Source organism: Neophocaena asiaeorientalis, unplaced genomic scaffold (genome assembly GCF_003031525.2).
Source record: "Neophocaena asiaeorientalis asiaeorientalis breed wild unplaced genomic scaffold, Neophocaena_asiaeorientalis_V1.1 scaffold134, whole genome shotgun sequence".
In the NCBI taxonomy this organism is placed as follows: Eukaryota; Metazoa; Chordata; class Mammalia; order Artiodactyla; family Phocoenidae; genus Neophocaena; species Neophocaena asiaeorientalis.
The window spans coordinates 17,418,888-17,432,878 of NW_020185339.1; the positions used below are offsets into that span (position 1 = coordinate 17,418,888).

Consider the following 13,991-nt stretch of genomic DNA (forward strand, 5'->3'; position numbering starts at 1 on the left):
CATTCACATCATGCCGCTGGGGTGTCTGGTTGCCTCACTGTAGGGATGCTGTTACTGTTTGATGGCTCCTGTGGTATCAACCTGAGCCCATCCTATGAACCTTTTGTGGCTAAAACGTCCATTGATGATTGTTGCTTAAATCTGTTCCCTCAGAAATTGCGAAGTTTGACTTCATAACTCTGTCCTTCTGAATTTACTGGCTGGAATTCCTCAGGAAATTCCCCTCACCAGCTGTTTGGTTATCTTGAAATAGAGTTTATTCAGGAAAGGCTGGATAAATGGTTTTCTCCCTTTATTTAGCAGCTTTTAGAGTAACTTCATTCCATTGTGATCAGGTCGAGTATCATACATAAATAGCGTATCTTTGCTTCAAATACTTTCTAGTCATTCTTTTTGCTGAATTTGCCTATTTTAGACCAGGGTGTCCCTCTAGGCATTTTTTTTTTTAAAGATGAGCTCATTGTTTCCTGCCTTGTAGTAATAAGAGACCCAGGCAAATTTAAGCTTTCCATTAAAACCCCATAATTAGTAGAACAAGGCTGTTTTTGATTTTTACTGTTTATTGAATGAATGCATGCATGAGTGACATTTCTATCTCGGTTCCATCTTTACCCTATGCAATTTTTTTTTCAGGACAGTTTTCTTTGCCAATAGACAAAAGACAGCTGTATGAGTTTGATATCAAAGTTCCACTGTTGGTTCGAGGGCCTGGGATCAAACCAAATCAGACAAGCAAGGTAGGTTGCTGACAAGGTGATGTAGCATTTGCCTGAGGAAAGAAAGCTTTTCCTCCTAAGAGGAGGCTGATTCAATCTCTCCTCCTTTGAGGATGAAGGCTGATTGGCTTAAGATTTTTTGCAAGTGTACTTATAAGCCTTGCGAACAGTGATTCTTTTTTCTTTCTTTTTTTTTAATTGAAGTATAGTTGATGTACAATATTCTATAAGCTACAGGGGTACGATATAGTGATTCACAGTTTTTAAAGGTCATACTCCATTTAGTTATTTTTAAATATTGGCTGTATTCCCGGTGTTGTACAACATAACCTTGTAGCTTATTTTATACCTAATGCTCTTAATCCCCTCCTCCTATATTGTTCCTCTCCCATCCCATCTCCCCACTGGTAACCACTAGTTCTCTGTATCTGTTCTCTATATTTTGTTATATTCAGTAGTTTGTTGTATTTTTTAGATTCCACATATAAGTGATATCATACAGTATTTGTCTTTCTCTGTCTGACATAGTTCAGTTAGCACAATACCAGTAAACCGCTGGCCACCCACTATTAGATGTATATGTATCATATTAGCATGAAGAGCTTTTGCTTGTGTTTCGGGACTAGATTTTTACTTGGTCCTCGAGCCGTGACTCTCCACCAGGGTGCTCATCAAAACTACCTTCTGAAACGGAAAGGCTCAACATCTAGAAAGGTTGAGATTGACTCACTTGAACTGGAATAGAATCCCTGCCTCTGCTTTTTTTCTTAAGTTCACAATGATTCTGAGAGGCAGCCCAGTTTGGGGCGCACAGCCCGGGAGAGCAAAGCTCTTCAGGCTTTGTTGTGTGTGTACATCCCCCGGGGGCCTTGTTGAAATGCAGATTCTGACTCTGCGTTCCAGCCTGCTCCCAGGTGCTCCCAGGTGATGTCTGCTGCCGGTCTGACCTCCCTCTGAGTATAAGGCTACAGAAAGGGTGTTGTCTGAGAATTTAGTCCCCCTCCCTGTGGGCCTCTTCCTCACTAATGCCTTTCTACTTTACTGATTCTGTCTCCTAGTACTGTCATAAAGTACCACGTTCTTCTGTTACCATTTCCATTTGGTTTCAAACTGAGTTCCTAATACTGAGGTACTTTGTTCCTAGAGTTCATGGGCACCTTGATCCAAAACACTGGTCCAATGTTGGGAGATAAGAATTGATAGGCTCTACCAGTTGTTTTCTCTTCCCTAATACCACAATTTCAGTCCCAGCTCTGTGAGACAAAAGAAAATGAGCAAATGGATTCTTTTTTTTTTTTTTTTTTTTTTTTTTTTTTGCGGTGTGCGGGCATCTCACTATTGTGGCCTCTCCCGTCGCGGAGCGCAGGCTCAACGGCCATGGCTCACGGGCCCAGCCGCTCCGCGGCATGTGGGATCTTCCCGGACCGGAGCACAAACCCATGTCCCCTGCATCGGCAGGCGGACTCTCAACCACTGTGCCACCTGGGAAGCCCAGCAAATGGATTCTTTAAGCTAAAATTGGAAAAATAGGTCAGAATTTCTGGGTATACTGGTGCTTGAGTTTAACTTGGGGGTGTAATGTTTACTCTGTTTAAATGTCTGTCGTTCACTTATTTCCTTTCACAATTCTCTTGATGGAATTCTGTTCAAATTCTCTCAGAAACTTAAAATGGCCTTCATAAGTGCCTTTTGAATTTTTTCTTTTAAGACCCACATTCCTAAAGGCAGTCACCTTCCACTACAAATTCATTACCCTCTAAACAGGCCTCTTCTGTCAACGGAGGTAGGCAAGTTTGGAAGACCATTCAGTCTTAAAAGTGTTTTCTTGATCTTGGTGTTGGGAGCTGGTTGAGGAGAGCACATCTGCACCTGTGTGCATTCTGAGGAGCAGGGCCACGTCTAACCGGTGTGGGGAAGGCGGCTGATGAGAACAGAATGACGTGTCAGCCAGCTGCCCATGGAACAGACTGTTCCTTTTTCCTTCAAGTTAACAGTGGCACTACATGTTACAATCAGAAACTTCACTTTCTCTAAGCCATCTAAGTGAAACCAGGTCCTAGGAAGCCATTCCAACAATAATAACAGTTACTGAATGCTTAGGATGTGACAGGTGCTGTTCCAAGTGTATTACCTGTATCAACTCAGTTAACCTTCACAGCCTTATGAGATATGAATGCTGTTATCCCCATTTTACAGATGAGGAAACAGGTTTACAAGTTCAGCGATTTACCCAAGATGATGTAGCCAAAGAATATCAGAGCCCTGCACTTGAACTCGGGCAGTCTGGCTGCTATACACTTAACCAGAGTCCGTACACTCAACCATTACTCTACAGCTCAGACAACAGTATTTCTTCAGTATCTTCCTGTGCCAGCGCAGTATACCAGGAGCCTTGGAGCCACAGCAAGAGCAGTCAGAGAAGATCAGTTCTTAACTCCCTGTGCCAGGGGGAGCCAGATACCTGAGCTTCAGTTGTCGGTGAAAGTCTGAGGCATTTAGGCAGAGACCCGGGTGTCAAGAAGGATTGAGTCGTGCAAAGATCTGTGGGAGGGTATCCTGAGCGGCAGAACAGTGCATGTGAAGGGCACAGATAGGAGAATGAGCTTGGCCTGTTCAAGGGACAGAAGGTGGCAGTTGTCCTGAACTACCTTTACTTCCTACTTGGATCATCTCTCTCACCTCCTTGCCTTTGTACAGCTGGCTGCACCTTCTGTGTGAATGCCCACCTCATGCCCCTTTCCCCTGGCTAAGTTCATTGTCCTTCGGGGCTTCGGTTTAGGGCTCCCCTAAATGAACGTCACTGTAGACCCCTGCCCCACATGGAGTGGGTGCCTTTCCCAGCTGGCCTCACACTTACCACACCCAACTGAGTTTGTCTTTTTAACTCTAGGAGTCCCTAGTTGAGAGGTATTACCTGAACTTAGAATACCCAGCTTTTAGTGGGAGTTTGGAGTTAGCACATTTAAGCTATTATATATACAATGGATAAACAAGAAGTTCCTTTTACTGTATAGCACAGGGGACTCTGCTCAGTATTCTGTAATAACCTAAATGGGAAAAGAATTTGAAAAAGAATAGATACACATATAACTGAATCACTTTGCTGTACACCTGAAACTAACACAACATTGTTAATCAACTATGCTCCAATATAAAATAAAAAAATTTTTTAAAGGTCCTATTATATAGCCTAGGGAACTATACTCAATATCCTATGATAAACCATAATGGAAAAGCATATTTAAAAAAAAGAATGTATCTCTGTATGTGTATAACTGAATCACTTTGCTCTACAGCAGAAATGAACACATTGTAAATCAACTGTAATTTAAAAAAAAAAAAAGAATACCCAGCCCTTAACATACAGTGGGGGACATCCAAGTTGTGTGAATGGATATATTACCAAGGTCACACAGTAAGTGGCAAAACCAGGTCTGAAAATTAACCGTCTATTCTCAAAATCCATGGTTTTTTTTGGAATTCCCTGGCGGTCCAGTGGTTAGGACTCTGCACTCTCACTGCTGAGGGCCTGGGTTCAATCCCTAGTTGGGGAACTAAGATCCCACAGCGGCGTGGCCAAAAAAAAAAAAAACAACAAACAACCATGGTGTTTGACACTCTGTGGTTTGAGAGGTATGAAGTGCCCTGCTTCCATCTAACACAGTGTGTCAGAGGTGCTGGGTGATTCATCGTGTGCTGGCAGCAGACTTTTCTTGGTGCAGGTTCTGTGTGAGGGCCACAGGGTGGTGAGTTGAGCATAATGAGCTGTGCTGGCAACAGCCCAGTAGCCAAAATAGGACACGTTTGACCAGTGGATCTGGCTTTGTGTTGGCTATTGGGGTGAGCCAGGGGCAGGTGGTATGGGTGGATGCCAAACATCGGCTGCTGAGGTCTCCTCCTCTGGCTATAAATTAATCTAGCTTTAGATTTGGTGGTAGAATTTCTTCAAACGGGCTTTAAGAAAGGAAAAGGTTAGTACGAAAATGGAAATGACATAGCATGGTCCAGGGGAAATAAAACCGAACTGGGAGTCAGGAAGACCACTTATTGGCTTTAAGACTTTGGACAGACTAACCCTTGGTTTCCCCATGTGAAACTGGGAGGATGCTAAGGGCAAATTCTCAAGTGTAACTAGGTGACGCCCTGGCTTACTCCTTGTTAGGGAAGTGGGGCATGAGGGGCAAATCCAGATGAAGCAGCCCCAAGACGTGTAGAGTTCTCTGCTTTCAGTGCTTTTCTTTTTTTTTTTTTTAAACATCTTTATTGGAGTATAATTGCTTTCCAGTGGTGTGTTAGTTTCTGCTTTATAACAAAGTGAATCAGTTATACATATACACTTATCTCCATATCTCTTCAATAGATGGATTTGGGGTGCTCTCTGGTGTGCTTTGAGTCTTTTTTTGGAAAGCCTTACGTGAATTCTTTAACATCAGGGCTTAAAAGTCTGTTTGAAAACCTGATGTACCCTCCTGGGAGCCCTTATTCTTTTGGGTAATTCTGCAGTACTGTCCTTCTTGCAGAGCTAAAAAAATAAGCAGGTTCAAGGCATGATATCCCTCGATCTCATGCCCCACAGAGCTTTTTAGGGCCTTATATTTGATCAAAATGTATATATACTTTAATCCTAAGAACATTCCCAAACAAACTGTGAGGCTGTGATTCATGAAATAATTTACTTGGTCTTGTCAGAGCGTTTTCTGTTCCAGTCCTTAAATGGATCTTTATAGTCAGTGATAAAAGCAATAATACCATTTTAGGAACTTGAAATGCTAATGTTTCTAGATGTCATTAGGGTGATGGGCTCATAGTATCCATTCTAATCCTTGGCTGTATAAAAACCAGAGAGAGGTATAATTCTCTCTTGAATTCTTCACTCATACTTGGTATCTACTAGAAGTCTCCCATCTCCTGACATTGTATGCTAATTTTGAGACTCTACGTCATAGTCAAACAAAACCCAGTAGGGAGAGAATTTGTCCATCATTTTTAGGGAGGATGTGATCATTGTAGATACCTGGGAAGAAAGAGTCCTGGTGGTGGCGTTTATGGTACTTGTGCCGAACTAGCGACTTAACTTGTCCTGAATCTTGCAGACCTTTCTCCTCCCCTCCCCCCACAGAGCAAACTGCCACTAGAGGGCGCTCCCACCCATTGCTGATGGCTCGAGGCAATTCCTGCTGAGACTGGCAGTCACTGTTTTATCTCTGGGTTTTATTATTTTGGTGCCTTGGACATGTTAATAATACCTGTGGGACTGACTTGACTTCATTCATGTTCTGGACATCACTGGAGATCTGTCAGTCACATTTTGGAGTCTTGTTGCCTTTATCTGATTCTGGAGGTGGTGTCTCTGCTTGTCCCCTTTCCTGCTATGGTCTCTTCCGTATTCATACTCACTCTTGTTTGCTGTATTCTAAGCCGCTCGAGAGTCTGCCTGGGGTACTTGGAACCGGGAAAGGTATCTCTAACACCGGGTCTTGTGTAATCCCTAGAGACATAGTTTTTGTGTTTTTTATCCTCAGCAACATATGGATTGCTTTCCCCGTGAGTTGCCTGCCACTGAAGGGTAATTTCCAACAGCTGCAGTTACACTGATTGGTTCAGAGCCAGGATATGTGTATCACTCTGCCCTCCAGGCGCCGTCCAGGAAACCTGGCTGCTACTGAACAGTGCTCTGAACAGTGCTTCTTGCCTTTTATGTCTGTACTTTGGTTTTGTTTTTAAATTAAAAGTAATAGGATTAGATTTTTTTTCTAATCCCCATTTGGCTTCTCCTGAGATGACCTGAGTTTTCTCAACAGTTTTTGGGTTTTTTTTTTTTTTTTTTGGCCGCATTGGGTCTTCGTTGTGGTGTGCATGCTTCTCATTGTGGTGGCTTCTCTTTGTTGCGGAGCATGGGTTCTAGGCAAGCAGGCTTCAGTAGTTGTGGCACGTGGGCTCTCAGTAGTTGTGGCCCGCGGGCTTAGTTGCTCCATTGCATGTGGGATCTTCCCGGACTGGGGCTTGAACCCGTGTCCTCTACATTGGCAGGTGGATTCTTAACCGCTGCACCACCAGTGGAGTCCCTCTCAACAGTTTTGAAGACTGTTACTTATTTCCAGTAAACGACAGCTTTTCCAGTTACAGGCTGCTGACTTTGTGTCAGTTACTTCTCTTTCATTTCCTCATCTGTAAAATGGGGAAAATACTGCTTTCTAGGACTGTGGGGAGGATTAAATGAGAATAAGCATTAAGCACTGGCCCAGAATAGGTGCTCAGTGAACACTAGTTCCCTTCGTTTCCCTCGTGGATTGTCTCCATCACTCCAAGCCTTTTTCTAGCCTGTGACCACGTGACTTCTAGACTCTCTGCTACAAAAGTTCATGTGGTTCTTGAGCCAGAACATATATGGGATAGTCCAGATTGAGATGTTATAATTGTAAAATACCAGATTTCAAACACTTGGTTCAAAAAAATTTTTAAAGTAAAATCTCATCACTTTTTTGTATTGCTTACATGTTGAAATAGTAATATTTAAATATTTACAGTGAATTTCACCTCTTTTTTTTTTTTTTTACTTTAATGTGGTCACTAGACAATTTTAAATTACACGTATGGTTCCTGTTCTGTCCCTACTGGACTTTGGACTATGCTGGTTTAGGCCTGGTAGCGGTATTGTATACAGAAGAAAAATAGTCCAATAAATCAAGGAGATATGGCAAGGTATAAATGCTGGACAGTGTCTTTAATTTCTAGAACCTTTGTTTAAAAATATCCAAGTTTTGGGACTTCCCTGGTGGTGCAGTAGTTAAGAATCCGCCTGCCAATGCAGGGGACACGGGTTCAAGCCCTGGTCCAGGAAGATCCCACATGCCGCGGAGCAACTAAGCCCACGTGCAACAACTACTGAGCCTGTGCTCTACAGCCTGTGAGCCATAACTACTGAAGCCCCTGTGCCACAATTACTGAAGCCTGTGCGCCTAGAGCCCATGCTCTGCAACAAGAGAAGCCACCACAATGAGAAGCCTGTGCATTGCAACAAAGAGTAGCCCCCTCCGCAACTAGAGAAAAGTCCATGTGTAGCAACGAAGATCGAACGCAGCCAAAAATAAATAAATAAAATAAATTTATTTTAAAAAGAGAATAATGGCTTCCCTGGTGGCGCAGTGGTTGAGAGTCCGCCTGCCGATGCAGGGGACACGGGTTCGTGCCCCGGTCTGGGAAGATCCCACATGCCGCGGAGCGGCTGGGACCGTGAGCCATGGCCGCCGAGCCTGCGCGTCCGGAGACTGTGCTCCACAACGGGAGAGGCCACAACAGTGAGAGGCCTGTGTACTGCAAAAAAAAAAAAAAAAAGAAAGAAAGGAAGAAAAAAGGAAAATAAATTTAAAAAATAAAAACATCCAAGTTTTGTGCTCTTTAAGGAAACTTATTGATGCATTGTTGGGATGAGTTTCCTGCAGTCTTCAAAAACTACTGCAAACATTCCTTACCAGTGTTGTCACTTCAAAAAACTATTAAAAAGGCTAACATCCTCATTGGTGACAAGCATTCAACCTTTGAGCCTTTAAAAATCGTCAGGAGTCAATTTGAAGTCAAGTTTAGTGAACTAATAAGAATAATCAAGTTGGAAAACACTTTGTATAAAATAACCCGACATTTTCCTCATCGTTCATAACAGACTCAAGGCAATCCTAAAGGAATCTTGAAAAATGTTTTTATCAATGGTAACAGTATGGGTAGAATAAACATTAACTTCCCAGGAGCATGTATTATAAACTTTATAAGGCTTTATGTTTTGTATTTTAAATTATTATAGTTATATTTAAATATATGCAATAGGAAGTATGGGTTGTACAAAAGATAATAGTAAGTGCTGTTTATCTCACAGGTGGGTTGCGGGGAAGAGAACTCTATTATAGATAGAAAAGGAAAATGGGACAAACTGTGTTCTAGATCAATTGACTGTGTCTTCCTCTTTCTCATAGCTGCTCGTTGCCAACATTGACTTGGGTCCTACTATTTTGGACATCGCTGGCTACAATCTGAATAAGACACAGATGGATGGGATGTCTTTCTTGCCCATTTTGGTGAGTATAAAGCCCTAAATCAGGCCTGAGCCAAGATTCTGAAATAAATTCCAGGTTATATAAGTAGACTTAAAATTTAAATCTTAAAGCTGTTAAATTAGGGGAGCAGAGGATAGACTTTTTCTCTTATCTGTAGTGGGAAGGAGTTTCCTTAAAAAAAGACGGGACACACATGAACAGAGTTCTATATCCTCCCTTTTTCCCTTCTCCCCCAAAAGCCCCATCATAAAATTAAAACAGGTGACAAATTGGGAAAATATTTGCAACATACGTGAAAAAGGGTAATTAGTTTTAATAGATGAGTTCTTAAAAGCAAAGATTAATATCCCCGTATAAAAATGGGCAAAAGAAGTGAGTAGTCAACTCCCAGAGGAATTAAAAATGGCCAAAGTCAGAGCCAAAAAATTGCTTCAGTGCTGATCAAAGAAATGCTTAACTAAAGGAGGCCTCTATCACCTGTAGAACTGGCAAAGATTAAAAAGATTAATACCCTGTATTTACAGAAGTTTGAGAAAATGAAAGCTACTCAGACTCTGTTCATTGAAGTGTAATCAGTATAAGCTATCAGTAGGCTAATTTAACAAGACCCATCACTGCAAAATACACGTCAAGCAGTCCCATCTGAGAATTTATTTTAAGAAAACAAAATTCATTCAAGAAATATTTGAGGGGGCTTCCCTGGTGGCTTAGTGGTTAAGAACCCGCCTGCCAGTGCAGGGGACACGGGTTCAAGCCCTAGTCCAGGAAGATCCCACATGCCACGGAGCAACTAAGCCCATGCGCCACAGCTACTGAGCCTGCACTCTAGAGCCCGTGAGCCACAACTACTGAGCCCATGTGCCTAGAGCCCATGCTCTGCAGCAAGAGAAGCCAATGCAATGAGAAACCCATGCACCACAACGAAGAGTAGCCCTTGCTTGCTGCAACTAGAGAAAGCCCGTGCGCAGCAACGAAGACCCAATGCAGCCAGAAAGAAATTTTAAAAAAGGAAATATTTGAGTACATAGTGCCTAGCACTGCCCAGAGCTAAGTATAAAAACTACATGTAGGGACTTCCCTGGTGGCGCAGTGGTTCAGAGTCCGCCTGCCAGTGCAGGCAACACGGGTTTGAGCCCTGGTCTGGGAAGATCCCGCATGCTGCAGAGCAACTGGGCCGCATGCCACAACTACTGAGCTCGCGTGCCACAACTACTGAAGCCCATGCACCTAGAGCCCGTGCTCCACAACAAGGGAAGCCACCGCAGTGAAAAGCCCATGCACCACTAGGAGTGGCCCCCGCTCGCTGCAACTAGAGAAAGCCCGCGTGCAGCAACAAAGGCCCAATGCAGCCAAAAAAAAAAAAATAAATTTAAAAAAAAAAAAAAAAAACTACATGTATTAATAGAAGAATATTGAAAACCTAAATATACAGTAGGGAATTGGTCAGATTGTGGCACAATTAAACAATAGACTATTAAACCAACACTAAATGATGTAGGTATGTATACATTGAGTTGGAAAGATACCCACCACATACTATAGGGAGAAAAAGTTTCAGAACAGCGTCTTTCTCATTAAGTATGTGTGTAAATATGTTTAAGCATAGAGAAGTTTGAAGGATCAATACTCATTATAGATGACTCTTCCTCATTGATTTGTCTGAGTCTATCACAATTTATTATTAGGTAATATACGATTCATACAAGAGAATACCCATAACTCACATAAGTTATGAAACACAAGAAATACCCATGAACCCATCACCCCATTTAAGAACTGAAATATTCCCCATACTGATGCATCTTCCTATGGGCTCCTCCCCATTCCACCCCTTACCTGCCCATACAAATGAGTGCTTTTCTGAATTTTATGGTGGTTAATCTCTGGCTTTTATTTTTTAGTAATTATCGTGGATGTGTCCCTAAACAACATACCTGTCTTGGGGGGAAAAATACCTGTCTTGTTTTGCACTGTAAAAGTGATACTCTACCAGTTGTAATCAGGACTTTTTTCAATTCATCATTGTTTGCAAATTGATCCATATTGTTCACAGATGCCTAATATTCCATTGTAAGAAGGAATGCATCACTACTTAATCATGTTTTTTTGTCAATGTACATTTGTGGTGTTCCCAGTTTTGTTCTAGGAACATTGCTTCTATAGCATTCTCATACATGTTTCCCAGTGAGCATGTGTATATGCACCAAGGTTACAGGATCCTCACATGTTCATTCCTACAAATATTACCAAGTTATTGTACAAAATCATCATCAGTTTACATTCCCACCAGTAACTTATGAGAATTCCCTTTGCTCTATATGAAACTGTCCGACTACTTAATTTTTGCCAATCTAGGGGGTGAAAAAGATCAAAATTGTATTTGGTTCTACTGTGCATTTCTTTATTAATGAGGTGAATCATTTTTTTTACAGTTTAATTCACTTACTATACAATTCAGAAGTTTACAGTTTACAGTTATTCAGAGTTGTACAGCCACACCATAATCTTAATTTTAGAACACTTTCATCACCCCAAAAAGAAACCCCCAAATACATTAGCAGTCACTCCCCCATTGCTCCCTCCCCCAGCACCAGGCAGGCACTAATCTACTTTGTCTATAGATTTGTCTACTGTGGACATTTTCTAGAAATAGAATCATACAGTATGTGGTCTCTTGTGATTGGCTGAAAAGGGTCATCCCCATTGTAACATGTATCAGTACTTTTCTTTTTATTACTGAATAATATTCCACTGTGTGGATGTGTCACATTTATTTATCCACCCATCAGTTGACAGACATTTGGGTTGTTTCCCGTTTTTGACTATAATGAATAATACTGCTATGAACATTTGTGTATAAATTTGGGGGCAAACTAATGTTTTCCATTCTCCTGAGTGTATCCCTAGGAGTAGGATTGCTAGGTCACGTGGTGATTTTATGTTTAACCTTTTGAGGAACTGCCAGGCTTGTTTCTAAAGTGATTGCACCGTTTTATATATTCCCACCAGCAGTGTAAAAGGGTTCCAGTTTCTCCACGTCCTTGCCAGCACTTGCTGTTACCAGTCTTTCTATTATGTCTTAGTGGGTGTGAGTGGTACTCACTGTGGTTCTGATTTACATTTCCCTAATGACTAATCATGTTGAATATCTTGTCATATGTTTATTGGATATTTGTATGTCTTCTTTGGAGACAGGTCTATTCAAATCCTTTACCCATTTTTTTTAAACTGGGTTTTTGATCAGTGAATCATCTTTCATTATGCCTTTTGTGTTTCTTCCCTTGTGAAATGCCTCTTTTTGCCCATTATATTCTTGCTGTTTGTTGTCTTTTCCCTACATTAAGGTATGAGAACACAGGAGTTGAATGTGTAAATCATCTCAGTTTATGGTTAGTGTTCTTTGTGTCTTGTTTATAAAAATGCTTCTGAACCTTGAGGTCAGAAAACAATGCTCCCCAATTTTCTTCTGAAAGGTTTGTGGTTCTGCCTCTACCTTCAAGTCCTTGATGTATCTAGAATTGGTTTTCTTGCGTGGTAGGAGTCAGGGATCCAGTTTCATTTTTTTCTCTGTAAATACTCAGCTGTCTTTTCTGTTCCACAGATCTGTCTCTCCCTGAACCAGTATCTTTTTATCTTGTTATAAAGCTGTATAATTAAATCTTTGCGTGGGTACACCTGGCTGTTATACCTCTAGTTCTGCCCTAATACGGCAGCTACTAGCCACGTGAGACTATTTAATTTAACTAGAATAAAATGAAAAATTCAGTTGCTCAGTGGCCATTGTTTTGGGCGACAGTTATAGAACATTTCAGTCAGAAAGTTCTGCTGGATAGGGCTGCTATAGACCAGGGGATTGGCAAACCCCTGTGGGCCAAGTCGAGCCCACCCCCAGTTTTTGTAAATGAAGGTGTATCAGAACACAGCCATGCTCCTCCATGTATGTATTGATTGGCCTACTTTCCTGCTACAACAGCGGAATCGAATAGTTGCAACAGAGACTATAAAGCCACAGACCATGACCCCTCCTGACCATCAGTCTTAAACTTGGTGGTACATTGGTCTCACCTGGGAAACTAGAATACTAACACCTGGGTCCCAGCCCCAGTGAGCTTGATTAATTGGCCCAAGATGTGACCTGGCCCTTGGGATTTTCAAGTCTCCCCCAGTGGTTTTAATTTGCAGCCCAGTTAGAGACCTCTGCTTTAGACCTCCCAGGCACTCTTTATAACCCCTACATACTTTGACATTTAAGTGTGGGGTTTTGAGGTCCACTCAGATCTGACAGATAAGCTTTTCCCTTGACCCCCAGCTTCTGTGGCTCGGGGTTGGCAGAGTGGTTCCTTACAGGGGAGTGGCAGCCTCTGAAGTCTCCTGTGATGCACGGTTTCAGAGACCTTCATCGGCACAGGACTATTCGGGTTTCATCATAGAATAGTGATTAGGAAGTACGTTCTTCTACGGCCTTGTGCAGGCCATCACCCATTCCCCACTGTGGTCACCAGGCTAAACAGGTCCACTCGGGTCCTTAGAACAGTGGTGCTCAAACTAGCATTCATCAGCAGTGCCTGTGGGGCTGGTTCAAACGCGGATTACTCCCCACCCCCAGGGGCAATTAAGAATTTGTGTTTCTAACACATTCCCAGCAGACGCTGATCCTACTGGGGGCACATTTTGAGCGCCATTGTTTTGGAGCAGTGCTTCTCGAATTTCACAGTGCATATGAGTCACCAGAGGATTTTATTAAAATGCAGACTCTGGCTCGTTAAGGCTAAAGTAGGGCCTAAGATGGTGCATTTCTAACAAGCCCCCAGGTGTTGCTGATAGACCACAAACCAGACTTTGACTACTAAGGCTGTAGACCATTTCAAGAGCCCCTTCTAACCTGGCCTCCCCATGCCTGTCTTCCCTCCATCTCCAGATTCTGCGGCTGCTGGGCTGACTTTTCTAAAGCACAGCCTTAACTGTGTTACTTCCCTGCTCAAACCCCCTTCCCCACCCCTCCTTCCCGTAGCTTCCCATCACCTGCTGTTCTTTGTAGACCAAGTGGGCAGCCTGCTATCAGGACCTTTTTCTGTTTGGTACCAGCCTGCCTCTCCACCTGCTTCCTTGTCTGAAAGCTGGATATCAGGAACCCGTACCACCAGGTGTTCTGCTTCCATCCTGTGCTCACGTTGTTCTCTTGATCCCAAACTCCCTCTTACTCCTAGATCCTTCCTCCTTTCACCAT

General features: G+C 42.4%; 1 protein-coding gene across 1 annotated transcript in view; it reads left to right on the plus strand.

Moving 5' to 3' along the window:
- Positions 1-13,991, plus strand: part of GNS (glucosamine (N-acetyl)-6-sulfatase) — a 52,033-nt gene that overhangs the window by 22,638 nt on the left and 15,404 nt on the right. The window contains exons 9-10 of the mRNA XM_024737064.1: positions 634-737; positions 8,684-8,785. Of these exons, the coding sequence (XP_024592832.1) occupies positions 634-737; positions 8,684-8,785 (206 nt within the window). The remainder of the gene's footprint in view (positions 1-633; positions 738-8,683; positions 8,786-13,991) is intronic.